The sequence below is a fragment of the Notamacropus eugenii genome, chromosome 2 (assembly GCF_028372415.1).
Source record: "Notamacropus eugenii isolate mMacEug1 chromosome 2, mMacEug1.pri_v2, whole genome shotgun sequence".
Taxonomy (NCBI): domain Eukaryota; kingdom Metazoa; phylum Chordata; class Mammalia; order Diprotodontia; family Macropodidae; genus Notamacropus; species Notamacropus eugenii.
In genome coordinates this window covers 506,812,793-506,839,084 of record NC_092873.1, presented here as the reverse complement: position 1 = coordinate 506,839,084, position 26,292 = coordinate 506,812,793, and the positions used below count along the sequence as shown (strand labels likewise).

Sequence of the window (26,292 nt, the reverse complement as noted above, 5' to 3'; positions counted from 1 at the left end):
CTAGCTCCTCTTGCTTTTTTGCTGAAACATTGAGCGTTTGTGTATATAATTGTATTAAACTATGTGTTTTACTACTGGTTCTTTTCTTAGATTTTGTCTCCTGTGAACTTCTGGTGATCCCAATTTCTAGTCTTCCTTCATCATGTACCGTCTATGATATCTAACAGTATACATGACAATTTTCCTTCCCCAGTCCTTTTTATTTTAAAAGAGCCTTTTTTCAACAGTTTCAGACAACTCTTTGAAAACTTGTAAAAAAAATGATGCTGACTGAAGTGAACAGAACCAGGAGAACAGTGTTGTAAAGACAAATAACTTTAAAAGACTTATTAACTATGTTCAGTGCAGTGACCAACCACAATTCCAGAGGACATATTGATAAAAAGCAATTTAGTCACCTGAGGTGATGAACTTAATGTGCATAAATGAGATTTAAATTCTTAGACATAGCCCCTGTATTTGTTTTGCTTTGCTATGTGTGTTTATTCCAAAGGTTCTGTTTTTGTTTTTGTTTTTTTTTAATGGAGGGAGTTAGGAAGAAGGGAGAGTAGGGAGGAGCAAGAGGATTGCCAAAAAAAAAAGGAGAGAGAATAGCAAAAACTATAAAAAGAAAGGCTCATTGAAGTCTTTAAAAAACAAAATGATATACGAAAGACAAAAAAAAACTCCACGAAGCAGATCACCTTTAAAAGTTACATTTTGAATTTATTGTATACTTAAAAGAAAAAACAAACAGTAGAAAATAGTTGAAGTTTCATGCATATACCTCTTTTTTTCTGATCTACCTTGTAAAGTACTAAAAGAATCCATTTGTTTTGATTTTCAAAAAAACAGGAAAACAGATTTTTGAGGTTTACTCCATCCTTGGCCATGCATCTTCACTGTATTTTAAGCCTTAGTCTAGCAATAAAAAGCCCATATTCAGATACTGCCTTCTTAGTTAGCTGTTGGCTTCACCGTACAATTTGTCTATCCTGTATCCCTTGCCCTCAGTGGATAGTAGTCAGCTGTCATTTATTATGTTCCAGGCACCGTACCAAGCACCATCAATGTAAAGAAAAGCAAAAAACAGTCCCTGCTCTCGAGGAACTCGGCATATGATAGGAGAGCAAACAGCCACATACATAAAACTCATGTGTGGGATAAATTAGGGGTGGTTTTAGAAGAAAAGCAATAAGATTACAGAGGGCTGGGAAAGGCTTCTTGGAATCAAGAGGGAACAGAATTCTAGGCATGGAGGACAAACAGCCTGTGAAAATGCTCAGTCAGGATGTGGGATATCATACAGAACAGCAGGGTCAGTGTTACTGGATTGCACAATACATGGAGAAGAGGAAGGTATAAGAATGATATGTCAGAAGGAACAATGTTATGAAAAGCTTTAAAAACCAGAAGATTTGCATTTGTTCTTGTAGGTAATAGGAATTATGGAATCTGTAGAATTCAGTTGCACTTTAGAAAGATCAGTTTGACAGCTGAGTAGAGAAACACTTGAGGTTGAGGTAGGGGAAGTCAACTAGCTTTTGCAATAGTCCAGATGTAAGGTGATGGAGGGCTTGATCAGAGCTGCCACAGGGTAAATGCCAGACATGTTACAAAGGTAGAATCAACAAGACTTGACAACTGTTTAGATAGAGGGTTATGAGATAGGGTGAGGAGTTGAGGATGATACCTGAGTTGTCATCCTGGGTAACTAGGAGGCTGATGATATCCTTGAGTAATATGGAAATTTATGTTGCGTTTAAGATGTCTACAGAACATCTAGTTCAAGATGTCCATTAGGCAAGTTGATTTGAGACTGGAAGCTTAAGAAAGAGGGTAGGGCTGGATAGAAAGATGGAGTTATCAGCATAATGATAATTGAAACTAGGTGAAGGAGGTGATAGTTGCAGAAGGAAGTTAATCTAAGTGATGTGAGGAATATGGGAAGAAAGGGAACTCTTTGAAAATAGCCTCAGTGTTTTCAGTGAAATGCATGTCAGAGTTCTCAGATGACAGGGGGAGGAGGGGAAAGTTTGAGGAATGATGAAAAGGTTTGAAAAAACCATTGTGATAAGTGGGCTAATGAATCGATTAGGAAGATGTAAACAAATTACCTGGCTGCAGTGAGGGCCAAGACAAGGTTATGAAACATAAAGCTGTAGTGGATCCAGTCTGAATAGTTTCATGTTTTCTCTACCTCGGCAGCACATGTGTAGAAGCAAAGGCAGCAAGTGATGGGAGTAATCCAAAACTGGGGTTTGTCTGGGCAAGATCTTCATGGGGATAAAGCATTGAGGAAAACTCTTAAAATTGCTGTGATCATCAGATTTTTACCCAAGGCTCCATAGTCTTTGAGAGTTCCATAAACTTTTTAGGCTCCATTTGGGAATATTGAGTATGCCCATGTGACTCACCAAAAGTGGGTAGTAGCTATCTGTTTTGACATTTATTGGGTGGCTCTCTGTTTTGTCTTGGACACCTCCAGGAATGTTACAGACTTGTGTGTTATCAGCCAAGAAAATGCTTGCCTTAGTACTGCCTCAGGAAAAGTGTCTCTCCCAAATTTGCATACTGATGAACAAGTTCTGTTTGGAGCCTTGCAAATACATGTTGAAATCTAAGCAGTAGACATTCATCCAGTTGGTCTTTTCTGTTGGGGTTTTTTTTTTTTTGGTGGACAGGTGAAACCATTTTGGATGATTATAGATCTTTTTAGGAAGGGGTCTCTTCAGTGTTGGAAGGGTTGCTGTAATCAACATAACAAGGGTATCTCAATGACCTCACTATCCTCTAGTCTCTGCTCTGGATCTCCTCCATGACAGTAGCAGCAAATACCTTTAGCAGGCATACATTTTATTTTATGCCTAGTCTGATGTTTCTTATCAGAGAGTCTTTGAATAAGAGTATTCTGTTATGCCTTCTAAAGAATCTTGAATAATTTTGCTATGTGGATGGGAGATGACAATTTATTGTAAAAGAGCCTATAAGGTAGTGTTTTGTTCCACCAAATCAAATGCATTTTCACAGCCAACAAATAGTGAACATATTAAGTTTTTCTTTTCTCTTCTTTTTACATCTTTCAGTTAACTATGGTAATAGTAAAGATGTGCTCCATTGCTGTCTGTCACTTAGGAAAGCCTACCTGTTCCCTCCTAATACCCACATCCAGGATTCCCTTAATTCATGCATAGAAGACTCTTATTCAAAAGATTTTGTATTGATAGGAGAGTAGTCATGTATAATTCATTAGTTTTTGATATTTTCTCAGTTGCTCTTTTTTTGGTATTAGTATATATTGTATTTTTCCACTTTGGTAGCTTCCCCTCCTTTAGATATCTTGTATGTATATTTATCCCTCAACAGCCTCACAATTGTGTCACCAGTAGCATAAATAAGATACTTAGTCCTTTTAGGCTGCTTTTATTGTCCTTGTTCTCTTTAGTGCCTCTCTTTTTCTACCTCCTATGAGTACATCTGGTACTGAGGCTGTGATTTTAGGTTCCAGGAATGATTCCACTGCTGTTCATAGAGAAAAGTTTTTTTGCAAATCTCTCCCATTTTTTCTCCTGTTTGCAGTCCTTTCATTTTTGTCTTTGGGATGACTTTGGTTGGTTATCATCATTTGTCTTCGAAGAGGACCCAAATGACATCACCACTGTAAAGTGAAATTTCAGTGTGTCCAACTGTGACTGATTAGACCAATACAAGCTCAGAATGCTTTACCACAAGTTGGGCACAGATAGGCCGTGTGAATATTTGGGGTGGATATCCCAAATTTGCACATCCTGCGTTTACTTTGTGCTATCTCAATCCTACTTTGCTCAAAGAGCACAACGCCCTTGCTGATGTGGGCACACCATGCTGAGCGGTCCTGTGCCAGTGTCTCCCATGTTGCACAATCAAATTCAAAGTTCTTGAGAGTGTCCTAGTATTGTTTCTTCTGGCCACCATGTGATTGCCTGCCCCATGTTCTCCATAAAATAGTCTTTTTGGCAGGAGTACATTTTGCATTCAAACAACGTGGCCAGCCCATCAGAGTCATCTCTGACAAAGATGACTTTGGTAATGGCTAGACGAATATCTGGCCTAATTTTCTTTAATTTGGTTTTGCCCTCAGTTGTTTTTCTGCCTTATAAAGTTGATACTGCTTATAATTGCCCATCATCCTTCTTTGTAAGGATTTCTCAATGAGTTTATATTCTAACTCTGATATCTTTGATGACCATCTCTCTCTATTTGACAAGTAAATTTGCTGGGCTCCTTTGATGTCTTGTGGCAGTTAATTTAGATTGATTATACTTATGGATAAAATTGTTACAGTAGGTGTGGATGTCATTTCTATCATCCACTTTCTATCTTGAGTCTTCTTCTGGCCTAACTTTTCTTAATCCCTTTACTTCGGGTGGATTCCCTTTTCTTTAGTTTATTTTCAACTTCTCTTCGTTCCCTATTCAGTCATTTTCACAAGTCCAAACTCCTCAAATTGCCTTTGCCGTTTATTTCTGCTTTTATTTGGTTTGTGGTCTTGTCTTCCCTCTTGCTTTCCCCCTCTTTAGTCTCTTACAGAGGCTGGAAATAGAATCTGGACCTGGAGATTGTTTTGACTTTTCATCAATTTCCTCAGGATTTTTCCCTCATATTTCTCTTCTCCAGTTTCTATCTCTGGCCTTTACAAATTCAAATCACATTGACAGTTTCCTCCTTCTTTTTGTCTTCCACACAACCTTCTGAAACATCAAAGCTGGCGGTAAGATTTAAGTATTTTTCTCATTATATTCCTGAACAGCTTTACAGATTCATCAAGAATGGTAGATTAACAGTGATTTGGGAGAAGGCCAACAGAATGCAATTGGCTCTAGAAAAATCCCAGGGATTTCTAAACTGTGCGTTTGCACTCTGACCATCCTCCTTCTTACCCTCCCAGAGTTCATCCTTAGTCACTGGATTCTAATAGGAGAATTTTCACTTTGCTATGCCCAGAATCAGGCTAGCAACTCACTTCCCCAGGGCATGAAACTCCACCCCGTTTGAGCTTCGTTTTATGTGTTGTCTTCCCCTGTTAGATTGTAAGCTCCTATGACCAAAGATTATCTTGCTTGCTTGTGTTTGTATTCCCTGTGCTTGACACAGTGCCTGGCAAAAAGTAGGGACTTAATTACTTTTTTATTCATTTTTGGAACTGAAGCTTCTCATGGAATAGCTGTCCAGCTGTGACATAAACGTAAGTCTTTCTGTCAGCTCACTTCTTAGGAGGCTAAGTCTCTGGATCGAGTTCCTTGAAAGATTGTTAGGAGGAACATTCCATAGATGTAACATTCAGCCAGGTATTGATTAAGCACTTACTGGGCATCCTTTCTGTCCTCAATTCAAGGCATTCACAGGCTAATGGAGACAGCTGAAAATAACTATTTAAATACATGATCTATAAAGTAAATGAGACATTCTCTCAGAAGGAAGGCAGTAACAGTGTGGGCAGCTGGAAATGTTACCTGCGAAAGGTCAACTTTGAGCAAGTCTTAAAAGAAACTAGAGGGTATAGGTAAGAAGGGGAAGCACTGCCATCCTGGGGAAAAACCATAGAAAAGGCATGGACTTGAGAGATGAAGTGTCCTCCAAGGGAGAGCCAGTGTCCCTGGTTCTGAGAGTGTGCAGGGGAGGAAAATTATGAAAAGATTGAAACATTAGGAAAGGGGCCAGGTTATAAAGGGCTTTAAATGCCCAGTGGCACATTTTTAGTTTGTTCTCAGAGGCAATAAGAAGCCACTGGAGTTTACTAATAGAGGGAGTGACATTATTTGATCTTTAGGAAAAATCACTTTGGCAGCTGAGTAGAAGATCGATTGTCATAGGGAGAGACTTGAGACAGGAAAACCAGATCAAAGGCTTATTGAAAGAGTACAAATGTGAGATGATGGAGGCCCACACCAAGGAGGTGGCAGTGTCAGGGAAAAGAACAAGAAACTAGAAACGTTGTAAAGGTAGAAATGAGACTTAGGTATATGGGAGAGTGAAAGTGAGCTGCACTCGAGGATGGCACCAAAGTTACAAGCCTGGGTGACTGGCAGGATGGACATTAATATGAAATTTGAAAACAGGAAAGGTTTTTTGGAAAAGATAATGAGTTCAGTTTTGAGTATGTTGAACTTAAGGGACATCCAGTTCATGCTGTCCAGGAAGAAATTGGTAATGTAAGACTGGAGTTCAGGAAAGATAATAGGATGGAATATGTGGATCTGGGAATCATATATAGAGGTGAAAACTGAATCCCTAGCAGCTGATGAGATCAAGTTCAATAGTATATAGGGGTAGATAACAGCACAGGGCACTCTTGGGAAATACCCATGGTTAAGTAGACTTGGCATAAATGAAGTGGTTCAACCAGCAAAAGAAACTAAGGAGCTCTCAAACAGGTAGGAAAGAACTAGGAGAGAGCAGTGTCAGAAAAACCCAGAGAGGAGAAAACAGTGGTCTACAGGGTCAAAGTTTGCAGAGAACCCAAGGATGAGAAAAGGAAAAGAAGGCAACTAAGAGAACATAGAGGGTCAGTTTGAGTTGAATAACGATGGAGGAATCCAGGTGTGAGCTCTTACTGGTATTTTTATAAACTGTTGTCCAGCCTCCAGCTACAGACCTAACAGAAGGTCTCCAGGTCAGTGCCTTACTGTGCACCACTCAGTGCATGAGGTTGACCCTGGAGTGGAGGACAACACTGAGCCCATGACTATCCTATGAAGGTCAGGTCATCTTATTTTGGGGTGGTTCCCAGAATATGACTTAGTGAGGAAAGGATGCCCAGTAAGCATATGAAGGAGGACTTGCCACATGGCCTCATGTTATAAAGAGAGCATGCTAAAAACTTACTATCAAAACATGAGAATTCTTTTTGTGTTCTTTATCTTTGTTTCAAGCCAACTTAAAACTTTTAGTTTTTGTAAGTAATGCCCAATACGTGACTATTTTTCTCTTAAGTAGTGGTGGCCATGCTGTCGGCTCATCCCTCCAAATTATAGCCTTTTTTTTTTTTTTTTTTGCAGACTTCTCCCTAAAAGGTCAGGTCTCACAGCCATATGAGCTTGAATTCTCTGAGATGCCAGCTAAGGCATCCTTTAAGATACTACAAATTTTTGGTAGCTAATGAAAAAGTTAAAATATTCAGAGATAGTTATAATTCAAAAGTCACATGGGTTTTTGTAATGCATTTTTCCAAAATTTCATTGCCTCACTTCCCTCCTGCAGAAATCTTCAGCGGCCCTCCTGTGTCTGTTGATAATGTCTAACTCAGGCAGACATTCAGTGCCTTCCACACTCAGTGGGGGGGTGGAGTTTCCAATCTACATATGATACCAATTATGCTATTAATATATGTTAGAGAATTCATAACAGAAAGCTTCTGTGAATTCACTAACACTTTAAAGTGAAGGGAAGAGGGAGAAAGGAGCAAGCATTTATTAAGTTCCTGCATTGTACCCAGAGCTGTGCTAAGCACTTTACAGATATTTTCCTTATTTGAATATGTATTTGTGTGAGACAGTCAGGCCTTAGAAGGTGTGTCTGCTCATTTATTATGACAAGTCATAATGAAGTAGCTGGTGCTGTTTTGCAGCTTGTAGAGGTCGAAGTTTGATCTGGTTCCATGTCAAGCTTAGATTTCAATACAGAAGATAAACCCAAGTACTCAATAACTTTATCAAACCATTGTAAGTATTTAGAATAAAGTCAACCAGGTGCTTTGATGCAAATATGGATTTTAAATAATTGTTACCTACAAGTTTCTGTTAAGGATGAATAAAGTACCAAAATATAGAAAGTCATTAGCATAAAACCCCACTGTTAATATTATACATATTTTTTAAGCAAGCAAGGTAAAAAAGGTAATACTTGCTACACTTACGTATTTCCAGACACCTTAAAATAATTCTCCTGCCCCGTAAGAACCCATGGTACAATTGGGAAACCACCAGTATAGTGAACAGAATACTGCACTGGAATTTGGATCCCACATTTAGGAGGTCTGTAATCTTGGATAAGTTCCTTGACTTTTTTAGACCTCAGTTTACTCAAATGTAAATAAGGATGATAATATTTGCACGACTAGGATTATCATGAGGAAAGCCTTTTTCAAGCCCTTTTGCCAGCCACAAATCAATATGGAAATGTAAGCTGTACAGCATGGTCTAGCGGAGAGAATCCTGGCTTCAAGTCCTAATAGGCCTAGGCATAGATAAAATTTGCCTCTGACACTTCTTAGCTACGTGGTCATGGACAAAACAAATACACTTCACCTGCTCTGGTCTGTTTGTTGGATGCTAAGATAGGAGTTTTTGAGGTCTTAAGAGTTGTCTGCATGGAGGGGAGTGCTATATAAAGGAAAGGATAGAATGAAGAGTTGCCATGAGTCTTTTGGAACTGTCATGGATCATTGCTTTGATCAGAATTGCTACGTTTCTCACAGTTGATTGATTATCTTTACAGTATTACTGTTACTGTGTACAACATTCTCCTAGTTCTGCTCACTTCAGTCTTCATCAGTTCATACAAATCTTCCCAGGTTTTCCTGAACTAATCCTTCATGTTGTTTCTTATACCACAATAGTACTCTATCACAATTATGGACAACAGCTTGGTTCAATCTTTCCCCATTTGATATGTATCTCTTTAATTTCCAGTTCTTTGCCACCGTAAAGATAACTGCTATAAATATTTTTGTACGTATAGGTTCTCTTTTCTTTGATCTCTTTAGGGCAGTAGTATTGTGGTGGTAGTAGTATTGCTGAATCAAAGGATATGCAAAATTTTATAGCCCTTTGGGCATCGATCCAAATTGTTCTCCAGAATTTGGGGACTTCCCAGCACCACCAATAGTGCGTTAGTGTGCCTCAATCAGCATTTTTTAAAGGCTTTGCTGTGTCAGGTACTATGCTAAAGTGCTGGAAATACAAGTAGAAGGATGAACAGCCTCTGACTTCAAGGAGCTTACATCCTAATAAGGAAAGACAACGTGTTAAAAGGAAGCTAAAGGGGGCAGAGAGACATACCCTGTGTGAGGAAAGGAGTGAGATATAACTGACTTGGACTACCTTCTGGGAGGAGCCATCCAATTAGATCCAATTCATATGCACTTACAGCTTATTTTGTATTCTAGAGGCTTTGGCATTTGTTTTCTTCCATTCCGGTTCTCTCCATTGCTTCCATGTGGTATGGAAGTGACCCTGAGTTCTCAATAGCTCAGCTAACAGGTCCTGCCAGGTTGGAAAGACTTTTGAGTACCAGATTGCTATATGCCTGTTTGTCCATCTGTAATATGACCTAGCTAATTTCAGAAGGATTACTACCAGTTTTGCTTTAAGATATAATTTGGTCACAACAATTCTGCAGACCATCATCAAAGGGGTGTAGTGTTTGGAGAAGCGGGGAGGGGTATCCATTCACAAAATCACAGATCCTTGAACGTTACATGCCTCCTTTCCTTGTTGACCTCTGTGATGTAGAGCACAGACAGCTCATTTTACTTGTCATTATATCTACCTTGGAACCTGACATAACACTCTGCATGTGGTGGGTGCCTAGTAATTATGTAGTTGATATGATAACTCGGCATAGAGTTTTATAATTCATACTTTGTTTTCTGTCTCATCTTCGTTTCTAGACCAGTTGAGTCGTATGGCTTTTTGAAGATTGGTTGATGGTGAAAATGCACCGGACACAAGAAGCAGATTCTGCCTTGTTGCAGTAGAAGCATTCTCAGCCTGCTCTCGACTGTGCTCCCCGTGTGGAGCGAGAGGAGTGACAGAGATCTGAGGAAAGAAAGCACCATTGAGGAAATTTCATCTGCCCCATATTTCTGCATTTTAATTTTTTTCACTTTATAAATGGTCAGCTTTGAAGAAGTAGACTACACCTGTGGAAGCATTCCACTCCCAGTCTGACATTGAACTCAGCAAGTGTGTTGTCCAGAATCTTCACAAAGCAGAGCAAATTTCTGCTGGATTGTATCTACCACAAGGCAGTCCACGATCTTAAAGCTACAGCAGACACACATACACACATATACACTTTTTTAGCAGCTTTATGATTGGGGATAATGAAATTAATATTTTAAATACATTCTCATGTGGATGTTTCTCAATTGAGCTGACTCTCCAAGTTCACAGTTTTCTGTTACTTTAAAATTATATTTTTCCTCTGCCACTTACCTGTTGCTAACACATGACCACATTTGTCTTGCTAGCCATGGCCTTGCTATGAATAGTGTTTGGTACCAACTCCCTAGATCCTCATGTACTATCTGCTTCAGCAACAACATAGTACCCACCCTGAAGGCAGGTGAATGAGCTGAACAGAGGTGTGTGGTTTCCCCCTCCCTTTTTTTAAATGTAACCAGACACCTTTTTCTGTTCTCCCCCTCCCCCTCCCCCCTTTATTTGGGTAAGTGTGAGAAACAGTAGTTTAAAATGAGCAACTGAAGGGGCAAAGGGCTGGTCAGCATAGGGCGTGGCTTTTAGTGCCTCGAGTAGGCGTGCTGCTGCCCAGGCCACCCCAGCCCCTCTTGACAGAAGGATAACGTGGAAGACCCAGCGGGGCCAAGCATACGAAGTTGGAGGACCAGGACCACAGAGGTTATACTCTGGGGTAAATATTCTCCATGTGCCTGATTCTTTAAAAAAAAAAAAAAAAGCCTGTGAATGTGCATGTGAAAATAGGTGTCGTTTGGGAGGCAGATTTAATGTATCTGAGTCAGGGCTGGGTAACCAGCTGCAGATTGTACAGGTCTCCAGGGGGAAAGATACTGGAAGATTCTGAAGGACACTGATGGCAGCAGGAAGCAGAGCCTCCTAGGTGATGAAGCTGTCCCTGCCTTCCTGGAAAACTTTCTACCTCTGCTTATTCTTCTAATGTTCACAAGGAACCCTTGAGAAATATTTTATCTTCCTTCCGCATTCCCAGAACCTGACAGACTTAAGGGATGTTTGCCTTGTTTGTCTCTGTCAGATCCTGGCAATGAGGTTTGATGCCTCCTCACCTTGCTGAAGAGAGACACTGGACCTAAATGGCGCAGCATGACTTCGTCCCTGCTTGGCTTAATTTCTCCACACCACAGTCAGCTAAGGTATAGTTCTTTTTCTCTGGTCTCTGAAGCCAAACTTTAATTCTCCCTCCTCTTAACTAAATTATAAACCCAACACTAATCAGATTTACTGTTTTTTCCCTCTGTTTACATTTTATAAGCTATTTCACACTATTACTGTGAATGGGTACCAAAAAATTACTTCACTAATATAAGACGGGAGAAGCCTAGTTAGATAGCATTTTGTCTGGAAAAGATTTGGGGGGTCTTGGTGGACTACAAGCTCAATTTGAATCAGCAGGGTGATGAGGCAGTCAGAAAAGCCAAAACAGTCTAGGGATTCACATATTTATTAAATATCTACTTAATTCTGGTCACTGTTTTGTACACTGGAGATACAATTACAGAAATGAAACAGTTTTTACTTGCAGGGGGGTTTGCATTCTAATGGGGGAGACAGGTACACCTGTAAACAGATGGCATACATACAAGCGAATAAATACAAATATATGCAACATTAGTTAAATAAAAGGTAGTTAGGGATGGAGATCACAAGAGTTAGGAACATTAGAAAAAACTTTGTACAGAAGGTGGTGTTTGAGCTGCATTGAGAGAGGCTCCAAAGAGGAGTTAAGGACAGAGGGCATTGTAGACATGGGGATCAACCGGGTGAGAGGCATGGGGACCAGAGGTAGCTATAGTGTCATATGTCAGAGAGAAGGCTAGAAGGCTGCATTGTGGACAAGAAACAGGACAGTGTCCAGGGAATCTGTAAAGCTTGGTTGGGTCCAGGCTGTAAGGGACTGGAAGAGTTCAGCAGAGAAGCTTTATGTTTGATCCTGGAGTTAACAGGGAGCTACTGGAATTGATTGAGTGGGAGAATATAGAATAACATAGAGCTCTGCTTAAGGAAGATAGCTTTGGCAGCAGTGTATGGTAGAATGAAGTGGAGAGACCTGAAGCAGGGAAATTACTTAGGCAGCTGTTGCATGAAGTTGGGCATCTAGGTGCTGTAGTGGATAAAGGGATAAATATATTTATAAATAAATGTATATATAAATATATAAGTAAAAATATAAAGTGAATAAAGCCTGTTACCAGAAAGACTTGGATTAAAAACCAGCTTCAGACACTTACTAGTTGTGTAATCCTGGGCAAGGTACTGAACCTCTCTTGTGCCTTTGTTTTCTCATCTGTTGAAAGGGGATAATAACATCACCTACCTCTGAAGGTGGTTATAAAAGTAGAAGGAGATATTTGAAAAACATTTTTTCCCAACCTTCAGGTATTATATAAATGCTAGTCATTATCAACATCATCATCATCATCATCATCATCATCTAGATGTGACCTGATGAGGGCCCGAAGTGATCACTGTATGAGTGGAGGAGAGAAGGGTTAGAATAGAAGAAATGTGGAGGGAAACAGGAGTTGGCAAATGCTTGGACATGTGAGGTGAGGGCAGATGAGAAGTCTGAGATGATAGAAAGTTTACAAACTTGGGTGACTAGAAGGATTGATGTCTGAGATGAACAGAGGGAAGTTTAGAAGAGGGAAATGTTAGATGGAGGGGGGAAATAATGAATTCCTTTTGATGTGTCTAATAGGCAATTATGAACTGAATTTCAGAAGAAAGACTTGACTAGATGTATAAATCTAAACATCATCTACATAGAAATAATAGTTCAAACTCATAGGAACTGATGGGCTTAACAGAAAGAATGTACAGGGAAAAGAGATGAGAGCCTAGGACAGGACCTGCAGTCAGAGGTAGAAGACAAATGTGGTAATATTACAAAAACAGAGAGGAGAGACTGTCTGAGGTAGATGGTATGATCAACAGTATTAAATGCATCTGGTAAATTGAGAATAATTAGAATTAAGAAAAGACCTTCAGATGCACCAGTTTCGTAGTCCTCAGTAATTGGGGGCAGGGGAGGAGAGGTGTGTTCAGGGAGCAGTAGCACATCTGGTGTGAGGGCTGCTTATCCACCTTTGGTGTCCACCTGTCCTGTTCTCACCTGTAGCTCCAGGAAGCTGTAGCTGTACAGCAGCCACACCCAGGTAATACTGTCTTAGCAAATTAAGCTAGGCTGAAAGTAACCAGCAGGCTTCAAACCCGTTGGTGAGTTGGGGAATGTCTATCCCAAGCATGTGAAGACTTCCCTGGCGGAATGGGCAAATGAAAACAACTTGATGTAGTGGCCATGAAGGCAATTGAAGCAGGTGCTGTGGAGTTCCTAGAGCTTGGTCCGACGTTGAAGACACTATGGTCATCCACTGCATCCTGAACCACGGTCATCTGGACTTTTGTCCTTTCACTGAATTTCAATGACTTTGAAAGAGAGAGCAAGGCTGCAGCTCTGCCTCACTTAAATCCAGTTCACACAAATGATGTCATTGATCCTCTTCAAAAACGAAAGATAAAAACGGTTATTCATTGGGGAGCATTTTCGGATTGCAAAGGGTTGAGGAACCAATTTGGCTGAGAAACAGGAGAGATACAGGAGAGTCTGTGGGGATAGTATAGTGGAAGGTCTAGTGAAGATTTTTTTTTTAAGGATAGGAAAGGCTGGAATATCTTTGTAGGCAGTAGGGAAGGGACCAGGAGAGACTGAAGATGAGAGAGAAGGGGGTTTGATCAAGGATATCATCTACTAGAAAAGACAGAAGACGATGGGGATCAAAGGCATGTGGAGTGGGATTGGCCTTGACCTTGATGACCTTTTTTATCAGACGCTATGGGAAAGGAATGGAGAGGAAGCCCATAGTGTACAAGGATGTTTCCTTGGCGAAGATTCTGGAGTTGTTTTATCATTTCCTTCTCCAGTGGATTAAGAGATTTGCCCAGGGTCACATAGCTAGTAAGTGTCTAAGGCCAGATTGTAACTCAGTTTTTCCTGCTCCAAGCCCAGCTCTCTATCCACTGAGCCACCTAGATAGCTTTAGCAGTGTGACTTGCCCAGGGTCATACTGCCGGTAAATGTCAGAGACTGGATTTGAACTCACTTCTTCGTGATTCCAGGTCCAATGATCTGTCCACTGTGCCATCTAGCTGCTTCTGCTTTTCTGAGAGTTTTTTAACCAGTATTGGATCTTTTTAATGACAGTCACTTTATAGGATAATTTAAAGTCTGAAAATGGCCATTTTACTTTCATTCTTAAACTTTTTTTCTGCATTTTTTACCGTGATTCTAGACCTGTTGTTTCTCTACATGAATTCTGTCCTGCTCTGTAACCCTACCCTCTTTGGTACTTGTTTTAGCACTAAATCTATACATTAATTTAAGTTATATCATTTTTATTATATTAGTGTGGCCTACGCCCAAGCAATGAATATCCCTCCAATTATTTAAATAATTTCTTTAAAGATTGTTTTGTAACTATTTCTATAAATTTTGAATGTACTTAGGTAGATGATCTCAATACTTAATGAGTTTTATACTTTTTTTGAACGAGATTTACTTTTCTAGTTCCTCTTGAATTTTGTTATTGGTATAAAAATGTTTTGGTAGGTTTTGTTACTTTTTTTCCCTTTTTTAAGTCATCTATTAGAAGGGATGGCTCTGTGGGTGAGAGAGTGGGGAGAAATATAATCAAAAAAAGAAATTGACATAAAAGCATCAATTTATACAATTTTAAACAAATTTAAAATTTTGGCCCATAGCTTTAGTCCATTAAGATATTTTAGAATTATGAATATGGCTCAACATTTTGGCTCTCTTTTCCAGTTTTTTGTCATCTTCAAGTATAAAAAGTGTGTTGTGTAGGTCTTTATCCCAGTTGATGACAAGGATGATTAGATCTGAGCCAGCCAGAAGGCCCTTCAGTAAATCTCTCCATTTCACACTGATGATCAGTATTACTCTTTGAGTCAGTTTGTTATGAATCTACTTGGTTTTACTGCCATCTTGCTCACATTTCTCTATCTTATAGATAGGAATAAATAGAAATTTGTTGGATTTTTCCACATGTCTAAGTCACTTATTGACTGTATCATTCACTTGATATAGTCAGTATATTAATCCTACCCGTAAAAGAATAAAGTTAATCTGACATGTCCTGTTCTTGATGAGGCCAGACTAGCTCTGACTACTTTTATCCCTTTTGAAATGTTCAGAAATATCCCTTCATTATGTTCTCAAATTTGAAACCAATAAGTCAAACTCACTTACTTATAGTTTCTAGATGCTGTTACCTTTTTTTTTTTTTTTTTTTGAAAATTGGGATATTCTTTTTTTTCTAGCCTGTGATACTTCTTCTGTTCTCCAGGGTCTTTTAAAAATACACAATGTTTTGTCAGTCACAGTTTACAAGTTCTTTTAGTACCTTTTCAGTATTACCAAAAAGATAGATGACTGGAATTCATAAAGGGAGGCTAGGTACCTTCTATTCTCTCCTTATTTGAGTTTTCATTTCACTATTAACCATTATTGTTCTATCCTTTCCATTCTTCATATCATTCTCCTTGGTTTTAGATATTACTTATTTGGAGGAAAACTTGTTTATTCATGTACTTTTTAATGTTTTTAATAGGAATGGATGTTATATCTTCTCAGAAACTTTTTCTACAGCTTTTGACATATAATCATAAGATTTTCTTGTTTTGTTATCAATATGGTCAGTTAGGTTTATAGTTTTCCTGATATTGAACTGACTCTATATTCCTGCTGTACATGCAGCTTGGTATATTATCTTTGTAATATGTAGCTGCAGTCTGCTTGTTAACATTTTAGTCATAATTTTTATAGCAATATTCTTTAGGGATATTGGTCTATAGTAGTGTCAAACTCAAATAGAAATGGATCTGTGCAGGCCACTTATTGACTTAGAAATCTACAAATTAACCTTATCTGTGTTCTGTTTTATTTATTTATTATGTTAAACATTTTCCAATTACCTTTTAATCTGGTTCAGGCTATACTTGGAAGTTTTGCAGTCCAAGAGATTGACACCTCTGGTCTATAGTTTTCTTTCTCTGTTTTGACTCCCTGGTTTAGGTATCAAGACCATATTTGTGTCATAGAAGGAATTTGGTAAGACCTCTTTCTTTTCCTATTTTTTCAAACAGTTTATGTAGTATTGGAATTGTTTTTTAAAATATTTGGTAGAATTTGCTGGTCCTTAGGTTTTTTCTTTAGGGATTTATTCATGGTTTGTTCAATTTCTTTTTCTAAGATAGGGTTATCTAGTACTCTATTTCTTGTGTATAATTTATGTTTTTGTAAATTTTCATCCATTTTATTTAGATTGTCACTTTGACATACATACAGTTCTGGCTTTATGTAAATTTGTATGATGCAGATTTGACTTTTTACAGAAAACATTCTGAAAAATTCTTCATTCCGAAAGAACACCTATTTAACTTTACTATTCAGTACTGTGCATCCTCTCTCCACTGTTGCCCCTGCCTTCCTCTGCTCTATGCTTTGCTCTATGCTTTACTCCTCCACCTATACTCCACCTCCTTCTCCCAAAAAACCAAAACAAAATCTCCTAGTGAAAGCAGAAGCTGCCACTGCAGAAGGATTAGGGACTTGGTTTGAAACCTTTGGTCAGAAAGGGCACCTTTGCCACTTGACTCACCTGCCTAGATGTCAGTTCTTCTTGCATGTCTCTCTTCCATATGTCTGTGCTGGGGTTCTGAGTGTCTATCCCTGACCCCTACGTGTTACCTGTTTTCTCTTGTCTGTGTCCATGTCTGGCTCCCATGTGTCTGCCCCCCCCCCCCCCCCCCCCCCCAGCTTCTTGTTCTTCTTAGTTTGGTGCAGGTCCCCATGTGTTCCTCCTCCTGCTGTCATTTCTCACTGTTTGCCAGCCTCTTCCACAGACATTCAGGGCAGCTCCCTTTCTACTTCTTTCCAGGCATTCTGTCCTGTCCTGTGATATCTTCCTTTTTCTTGACCTCATTAAAGGGGCCATGCCCTGGCTACTTCTTAAACAGGCCTATTCAATGAATGGGCATTGCCTCACCCTAAGTGAGTGCCTGTAAAGACCTTGGCCTAAAGGGCCTAAGATCTCCCAGTGCATCCTGGGTCATCTCCAGGCATCCTGACGAATATCAGGTCACTGAATTCAGATGATTCTGGAAGAGAAGTGAGGCTGGTGACCTGCACAGCCCTCCCTCACTCACAACAAAGTCAAGTACAAGTCATGTCATCATTTCTCCAATGGCATGATCTTCTTTGGCAACAAAGGACAAACACAATTATAATTATATTATGTAAAAATAACTTTACATAGAGGTCTGCAGAATAATCTTTATGTAAAGCAAGAACTGTATAGTTTGGCACAGTAGCTATTAATTTCTTTTATTCAGTAGTTGTGAATTCACTTTTTTCATTTTTGATATTGGCAATTTGGTATTCTTTTTTAAAAAATCAACTTACCTATTTATAATTTTTTGTGTCTTCCCCCTCCCCCCCAAAAAGGTTCTAACTTTATTAACTCATTTGATTTTTTGCTTTCAATTTTGTCTCCTTTAATTTGCAGGGGGTTTTTTGGTGTTTAATTGGGGATTTTTGATTTGTTGGGTTTTCTGGAGGGGTTTTAATTGCATCCCTAATTTCTTCATCTGATCTTTCTCTTTTATTGGTGAAAGCATTTAAAGGTATCAGTTTTCCCCTAAGTGTTGCTTTAGCTGCTTCCCAGAAATTTTGGTACCTTTTCATTTTTATTATTATCTTTAATAATTGTTTCTATGATTTATTCTTTGATCTATTTTTTTTTTATTAATTTCCATTTAATTTTTGATCTCTGCTTCAGCAGCCTTTTATTGAATATGGTGTTGGTAAAAAAAATATATATATTTGATATTTTTGTTTTTCTGTTTCTGTTTGTGAGGTTATGCCCTGTCTAATACATGGTCAGTTTTTATAAAGGTACCATGCGCAGTTGAAAAATAATCGTATTCCTTTCTATTCCCATTCAGTATTCTCTAGAGGTTTATCATATCTAACTTTTCTAAAATTCTATTTAGCTTAAGTTATTGTTTATTGTTTGGTTCAGTTTATCTAGGTCTGAGAGGGGATAAATTGAGGTTTCCCACTATTATAGTTTTACTTCCTGTTTCTTCCATGTAATTAATTCTTTCTTTAAGAATTTAAATGTGGCACCATTATGTGCATATATCTTGTATTAATTCATTGTCTTGGTAACTTTTAGCAAAATGTAATTTCGCTGCTTATCTCTTTTTTTAAGTCTCTTCTTGCTTTTGATTTGTCTGAGACCATAATGGCTGCCCTTCCATTTTTTACTCAACTGAAGCATTGTAAATTCTGCTCTAGCCCTTTATTTTAACTCTGTGTATACTTTTTACTTCAGTATCCTTTTTATAAATAGCATGTTGTTGGATTCTGATTTCTAATCCATTCTGCTATTTTCTATTTTATGGGTGATTTTATCCCATTTACTTATTTGAAAATTATATCATATTATTTTATATATAATAAGTTACATATATATAATTTATGTAATAATAATATTATTATTATATTGTATTTGAATATTAAGGTAAACTGAGAGACAATGTTCTAAGCGTGATCAATTTATTAGTTAGGCCAGCAGTAACCAATAAATAAACCCAATTTATTTGATCCCTCAATGACCAAAGAGCCCAAGGTAGGGCTCACTAACCTTACTATAGTTTGGGGGAGTACAGAATTGAGTAGGTAGAGACAACCCTGCAATTGTTTATTGGGTAAACAGCGTCATGGGAGTGGGGACAACATGATTGATTACATCTGTGTCATTAAGGAATGCTTGATTGATTTATGGGACCCATCTGCATCCTGAGGATGTTGTTAGTTAACCAGGGATGGCAGATTCCCTAGCTCCTAAGAGGGTTTGCTAGGGAAATAAGAGCGGCCTTAATTGTGCAAGGAAAGGCAAAGGCAAGAATGAACAAACAGTCTATCTCTTGGAGCTTCAGGACTTAACACCAGCTGTCTTAGTATTTTCCCAGGAGCTGAAAATAAGTTTTTCCCATTAATTATAACTTTAACTCAGAGGGAAAACTGAATTCCTGAGCTCGACTCAAAGACGTAGAAAAGGTTTAAAGAATCATGCAGAATGGGGCGGTGGAACAGGAGAGCATCTACTCTAGAATGATACAGAATCAGTTCCTTCAAACTTTCGTGGTTATAATTACCGTGTATTTCCCTCCATCCAGTTCTCTTATATTTTATTTTTTTTTCTCCTGTACCCTCTTGAAGAGTCTATTTTCTCACTATTGCCTGCCTTAATCTGCCCTCCTTCTTATGCCTCTCCCCATTTCATTTCTTCCCTGTTGGGTACTGGGGCAGAGGGGGTGAGTGCATTTTATTCTTCTTTCTATTAACCATTTCAAGTGAGAGTGAGCTTCAAGTGTTTCTTCCCCACCTTCCCCTGTGGGCTCCTCTTATGTGAACTTTTCCTTGTGTACCCCATTTATGTGAGATTATTTTACCATTCTTCATCTCCCTCCCCACCCTTCCTTTCTTCTTCTGAGATCATCCAAACAACAGAACTTCCTCTGTGCACCTTCATGATCATGGAGCTTTGGGGGGATAAATGTTTCTTCTCCCTATATTAGAATGTAAACACTTTAATCTTATTTTAGTTCCTTATGATTGTTCACTTATGTTTACCTTTTCTTGCTTTTCTTGATTGTTGTTTTTGTACGTCAGATATGTTTGCTTAGTCCTAGTCTTTAAATTGGAAATTCTTGCAAGTCTTCTATTTCTTTAAAGGACTGGGTCCCCATCCCCCATTATGCTTAGTTTTGATGGGTAGATTATTCTTGATTGTAAGCTTGGATTCTTTGCCTTTTGGAATTTTATGCCAAGCTGTCTGTTTCCTTATTGTACTGACTGCTAAATCTAGCATGATCCTGATCTTGGGAGCAGCTAGGTGATGCAGAGGGTAGAGTGCCTAGAGTCTGCAGAACCTGAGTTCAGATCTGGGACTTGCTAACTCTATATCCCTGGTCAGTTCACTGAACCTTTGTTGTCTGTTTCCTCATCTGTGAAATGGGAATATATAGTACCTACCTCCCAGAGTGGTTATTAGGATCAAATGAGTTAATAATTGTAAAGTACTTAGCACAGTGCATGGCACATAGTAAGCACTACTATAAGCTAGCTGTCATCGTAACATTGTTATTATTGTTGTTCCGCCACAGTACTTGAATTCCTTTTTTTTCTGGCTTCTTGTAGTACTTTTCTCAAGTTGGGAACTCTGGATTTTGGCTATAATATACCTGCAAGTTTCATTTTGGGGTTTCTTTCAGAAGGTAACATGCATTTTTTTCAGTTTTACTTGGCCCTCTGGTTCTAACATAACTGGGAAGTTGTATTTTAATTATTCTTCAAATTTGATGTCTGGATTACTTTTCTTGTTCATGGCTTTTAGGTAGTTCTATGTTCCTTTATGTTGTCTTCTTTATCTTTTGACTTTGTTTTATTTTTCCTTGATGCCTCATGGAGTCATTAGCTTCCATTTGGGCAACTCTGCTTCTCAGGGAGTTCCTTTTTTGAGCAAGGTTTTTCAGACAATTTTTTATTCAGACTATTTCAGTTCCTTTTTTTCAGACTATTAATTGTCTTCATTTCTTTCCTCCCTAGCTTTTGCTTCTTTTCCCATTTTTTTTCCTCTACTGCTCTCATTTGGTTTTAGAAATCATTTTTAGCTCAATTTTTTTTTTAACTCTTGCTTTCTCTGTTCTAGGAACTCTTGTTGGACTTGTGCCCAATATGCATTTCTTTTCCTTGGATTTTGTTTGTAGACTTCTTCAAGTTAGTCTCTTCTGTGTTTGTGTCTTCAACTCCCTTGTTGTCAGCATAGCTCTTTATGGTCAGATTCTACTATTTCCTTTCTTCTTGACTTTGGACTTCATATTAATGTTGGGTTCAGTGCACTTAAGAATATCTGGCCTGAGCACTTGTCCTCTTACCTCCAGCTGTGTGTGCTGCTGCAGGGATGTGATCTGGGGGAGTATCTGTTCATATACTTCCTAGTCTGAACTTTATATGTTCCTGACCCACATCTGGGTCTGGCAGCTTTTCCCCTAGTGGAAGTTTCAGCAAACAGCTGCTTAACTGAGACATTATTATTTCACCTGTTGGATAGCTCTTTAAGTTCAGAACAACTGAACTCCAGAGTCCCCTTTAGTGTGTGATTTCTACCAGGGTAATTCCACTATAGGCAAGAAATGAATTCCCCTTCTGCTCCTGGGATCAGATCCCCACAGCTACTATTTGCTTCCAGTACTTATTCCTTGCTCTGGATCCATGGCTCAGAACTCGATAGCAAGCAACGGAACAAAATGGGTACCACATGACACCCATCCCTGTGCCCTGAACTAGTTGTCTTCTTTCAGTCCCTGGGTACTAAAATGCTCCTAGCAGGAAACTCCTGAGCAGACCTCATCCCTCTCTCTGTAGACTTTTTCTGTCTCCCTAAGCTGCTCTTGGGTGGCAAAATGACTCACTGTGATTTTTTCTTTCATTTCTTTTTTTTTTAATTAACTAATTTATTTTTAGCTCTCAGTATTCATCTCCGCAAGATTTTGAGTTCCAAATTTTCTCCCCATCTCTCCCCTAACCCCACCCTAAGACATCGTGCATTCTAATCACCCTTTCCCCCTGTCTGCCCTCCTTCTATCACACCCCTCCCTTCCCTTATCCCCATCTCCTCTGTTATCTTGTAGGGCAAGATAGATTTCTATACCCCATTACCTGTATTTCTTATTTCCCAGTTGCATGTAAAAACAATTTTCAACATTCTTATCCTCACTGAGAAGGCAAGCGATTCAATATAGGTTATTCATGTGTAGTTATGCAAAAGACTTCCATAAAAGTCCTGTTGGGAAAGACTGTATCCTATCCTGCCCCGCATTTCTTCTATTCCCTCTTTTGACCTTGTCCCTCCATTCTATCATCCTCCCCACACCCCGCTTTCCTGTAGTGTAAGATAGATTTTCCTACCAAATTGAGTATGCATGTTATTCCCTCCTTAAGCCATGTGATGAGAGTAAGCTCCACTTTTTCCCTTTCACCTCCTCCCTTTTCCTCTTCATTGAAAAAGCTTTTCCTTGCCTCTTTTATGAGAGATAATTTGCCCCGTTGTATTTCTCTTTCTCCTTCCAATATATTCCTCTTACATCCCTTAATTTTATTTTTTTAGATATCATCCCTTCCTATTTAACTCACCTTGTGCCTTCTGTGTGTGTTTGTGTCTGTGTGTCTGTGTGTCTGTGTGTAATCCCTCCAACTGCCCAAATACTGAGAAAAGTCTCAAGAGTTACAAATGTGATCTTTCCATGTAGGAATGTAAACAGTTCAACTTTACTAAGTCCCTTGTGATTTCTCTTTTCTGTTTACCTTTTCGTGCTTCTCTTGATTGTATTTGAAAGTCAAATTTTCTATTCAGCTCTGGTCTTTTCATCAAGAATGCTTAAAAGTCCTCTATTTTATTGATTGACCATTTTTTCCCAGTTTGCTGGGTAGGTGATTCTTGGTTTTAATCCTAGCTCCTTTGACCTCTGGAATATCATATTCCAAGCCCTTCAATCCCTTAATGTAGAAGCTGCTAGATCTTGTGTTATCCTGATTGTGTTTCCACAATACTTCAATTGGTTCTTTCTGGCTGTCTGCAATATTTTCTCCTTGACCTGGGAACTCTGGAATTTGGCTACAATATTCCTAGGAGTTTTTCTTTTCATATTTCTTTCAGGAGATGATCAGTGGATTCTTTCAATATTTAATTTACCCTCTGGTTCTAGAATATCAGGGCAGTTTTCCTTGATAATTTCATGAAAGATGATGTCTAGGCTCTTTTTTTGATCATGGCTTCCAGGTAGCCCCATAATTTTTAAATTGCCTCTCCTGGATCTATTTTCCAGGTCAGTTGTTTTTCCAGTGAGATATTTCATGTTGTCTGCTATTTTTTCATTCCTTTGGTTTTGTTTTATAATTTCTTGATTTTTCATAAAGTCATTAGCTTCTATCTGCTCCATTCTAACCTTTAAGGAATTATTTTCTTCAGTGAGCCTTTGGATCTCCTTTTCCATCTGGCCAGTTCTGCTTTTTAGGGCATTCTTCTCCTCACTGACTTTTTGGATCTCTTTCGCCATTTGGGTTAGTCTGTTTTTTAAAGTATTATTTTCTTCAGCATTTTTTTGGGTCTCAGCACACAGTTGACTTGTTTTTCATGATTTTCTTACATCACTCATTTCTCTTCCCAATTTTTGCTCTACTTCTCTTACTTGATTTTTAAAATCCTTTTTGAGCTCTCCCATGGCCTGAGATCAGTTCGTATTTTTCTTGGAGGCTTTGGATGGAGAAGCTTTGACTTTATTTTCTTCTGTTTGCATGTTTTGGTTTTCCTTGTTACCAAAGTACGATTCTATGATCTGATTCTTTTTTCAGCTTTTGCTCATTTCCGCAGCGATTTACTTGACTTCTGAGCTCTTTGTCAAGGTACTTCTCAGCTTCCAGTGGGAGTGGGGGGTGTGCTGTCAGCTGCCCTATCCCCCCACAATCTGGGGGCCTAGAGCTCTAGAAACAGTGGCTGCAGCTGCTCCTGCTGCTGATGTGGGTTCCTCCACCCCTCCCCCCTCAGCTGCCCTGGGACTGAGTCTGTACCACTCCACTCTCCCACACTGGTCCCACAGGCTTTTTCCCACTGACCTTCCAATTTATCCTCAGCGTTTTGGGGTCCTGGAAACCACCACAGGTATGAGAGCTTCAGTCTCCCCAAGGCCTGCTCAGGTCCTGTCTGTGCCAGTGCAGCCCATACTGGACTATGCTCTGCTCCCAGCCTGACCCTGTAGACACTTCCTGGCAACCTTCCAGGCTGTCTTGGGCTGGAGATTTGCTTCACTCCCTCATTCTGTGGGTTCTGCAGCTCCAGAATTTGTTTAGAGCCATTTTTTACAGGTATTTGACTGGGCTTGGTGGCAGCACTCTAGAAAGACCATGATGTTACTCTGCCGTCTTGGCTCCCCTCACTGTGATTATTTTTGGATTTCCTGATCAGAATTTGATCCGGTGTTTTGGGTGGGCAAGCTAGACCATACTTGTTCCTCTCAGTCCTCCATCCTGACTCTTTGTCATTCTTCTCCATGAAGGAGAAAATAGGAAGCAAAATAAAAGTTATATATTCTCTGCCCTCTTGTCATCCTAATTACAAATCCTAGCACTTTTTTGATCCTTCTTTTTTTCCAGGGTACAACTAAAAATACCCTTGTTGTTGTCCTTAGTATTCACATGAGTCTCAATTTGTTCTGACTTTTTTTAGCAGTCCTCAAACTATCCATCAGTGACCATGCCACACATTTTTCATCTTCCACTATTTGAATCTATTGCCATCTCCTGTACATGTCATTTTAGAATCTCGATGCATCCACACCAGGGTCTTCAGACAGACACTTCCTCTTTGCTGCCTCATAAGAAGTATTTCTTGTATGTCTTCAGAATTTCTTTCGTAAGAGCTTCCCTGGGCTTCTCTTTCCCTAAAGAATTTTGCTTATCTTTTCTCAGAGGAAGTAAAGACCCAGAGTCAGGAAGTTATTGTTCAGTCATGTCTTACTCTTCACGCCCCTGTGAATCATACCATGCCGACCCCAGTCCATGGGGTTTTCTTGGCAGAGACACTGGAGTGATTTTTCATTTCCTTCTCCAGTGGATTCAGGCAAACAGAGGTTAAGTCTCTTACATACAGTCACACAGGTAGTAAGTATCTGAGATTGGATTTGAATTTGGGTTTTCTTGACTCCAGGCCCACTGAGTTACATATCTGCCTCGAAAGTCAGGAAGACTTGAGTTCACATCCGGTCCCAGATTTGGGCAGGACACTTCTTACCCTCTCTCAGCCACAGTTTCTTCATCTGTATAAAATGGGGGTGATAATAGCCCCTAGCATCCAGGGCTTTGGTGAGGGTCAGAGAAGTATAAACTCTAAAGCTATATAAATGTTAGCTCTTTATTTATGTTAGGAGATTCGGGCTTATTTTTTGACAGCAAGAAAGAACCCAATGAATAAAGAGCGATTGAAAATTAGGAGGCAAGAATGGACTGGACACTAAAAGGGCAAGCTCTTGGACAACATGGGTGGGGAAGGAACTGAGGATTGGTCTTAGCAAAGACAAGAGCTACCAATTTGTCAGCAGTAAAACAAAAGAGGAAGGAATAATGAGAGTCGGGTCAAGGGACTTCGTGGTGTAGAATAAGGAGAAAAGAGAGTTGCCAATGTACGTGAAGGTGTGGGAGGTTTGAGATAAGAAGAGAGCGTTAGAATAGTCACCAAGAAGTGAAGTGGTTAGAGTCAGTAAAGCCTGAGTTGGGATTGGACCCAGACTGCATAGTTCTGTATTTCTCTGTGTTCAGCATCCTAAGAGTGGATTTGGCAGAAGTGTCTTGATTTGGGAGGGATTTTTCAAAAAAAGTCATAGTCCCTCAAAAATATTCTTTCATGGGGTAAATGGGATGGGAATGACGGTCTGGGGACAAGAGAGAGATGTGACCTGGACACGGATAGATACAAGGGTTGGGTTTGTTAGAGACAACAGAGGCTCTCTCCCCCCAGAATCCCTTTTGAAGACAGCATCAGACAAGTCACATATCCTCTCAAGACTTCACTTCGTTGATCATATTAAATGTAACTAGATTATGTATCTTTTGGATGGAAGTTCCTTTCCAGCTCTCAGACCATGATTCTAATCCTTAAACTTAGACACAGGCTTGTTAGGGAAAATGTGATGAGACAGTCATGGAGGAGGTGAACAAAGAACTGAATTTTGATGAGCCAGAGGCTTTTTAGAGCCATGAGAGAGGCGAGCAGAGCATCAGAAAGGGAGGGCAGAGCTGGATTGTGGAAAGGTGTTCGTACTCAAGCAAGGTGTGTTTTTGCCCATGGCATTAACGTGAGCTTCTTCTGGGGGTGTTTATCCCTTTTGGGGCTTGGTCCTGGCTGAATTTGACCCACAGGAAGAAGTCAGGGGCTTAGCTGGAGCTCCTAATCATGCGTTTGCTTCTTTGGTCTTTCTTTTTCTAGTCTCCTGCAGCCAGCTTTGAAAAACATGGAGAACACCTATCCCGAGGAGAAGGCCGATTTGGAGTGAGTCGCCGGAGACATAACTCCTCTGATGGTTTTTTTAACAATGGGCCCCTACGGACTCCAGGAGGTGAGTGATTTCCACTGTCCTCTTGTTCACATCAGTGCCATCTGGTGCAGCAGGCACCACCTGGGAAAGATGTAAGGAAGGA

General features: G+C 39.4%; 1 protein-coding gene across 3 annotated transcripts in view; it reads left to right on the top strand.

The window, feature by feature from the left end:
* Positions 1–26,292, top strand: part of GPBP1L1 (GC-rich promoter binding protein 1 like 1) — an 83,741-nt gene that overhangs the window by 23,379 nt on the left and 34,070 nt on the right. For 2 of the 3 annotated variants that reach the window (XM_072649264.1, XM_072649266.1), the window contains exons 2-4: positions 9,629–10,611; positions 10,972–11,089; positions 26,081–26,210. In XM_072649264.1, coding sequence (XP_072505365.1) covers positions 11,030–11,089; positions 26,081–26,210 — 190 coding nt within the window. In that variant the 5' untranslated portion in view covers positions 9,629–10,611; positions 10,972–11,029. Of the gene's footprint in view, positions 1–9,628; positions 10,612–10,971; positions 11,090–16,047; positions 16,084–26,080; positions 26,211–26,292 lie in introns of all 3 variants that reach the window. The other variant, XM_072649263.1, reaches the window with a different exon arrangement.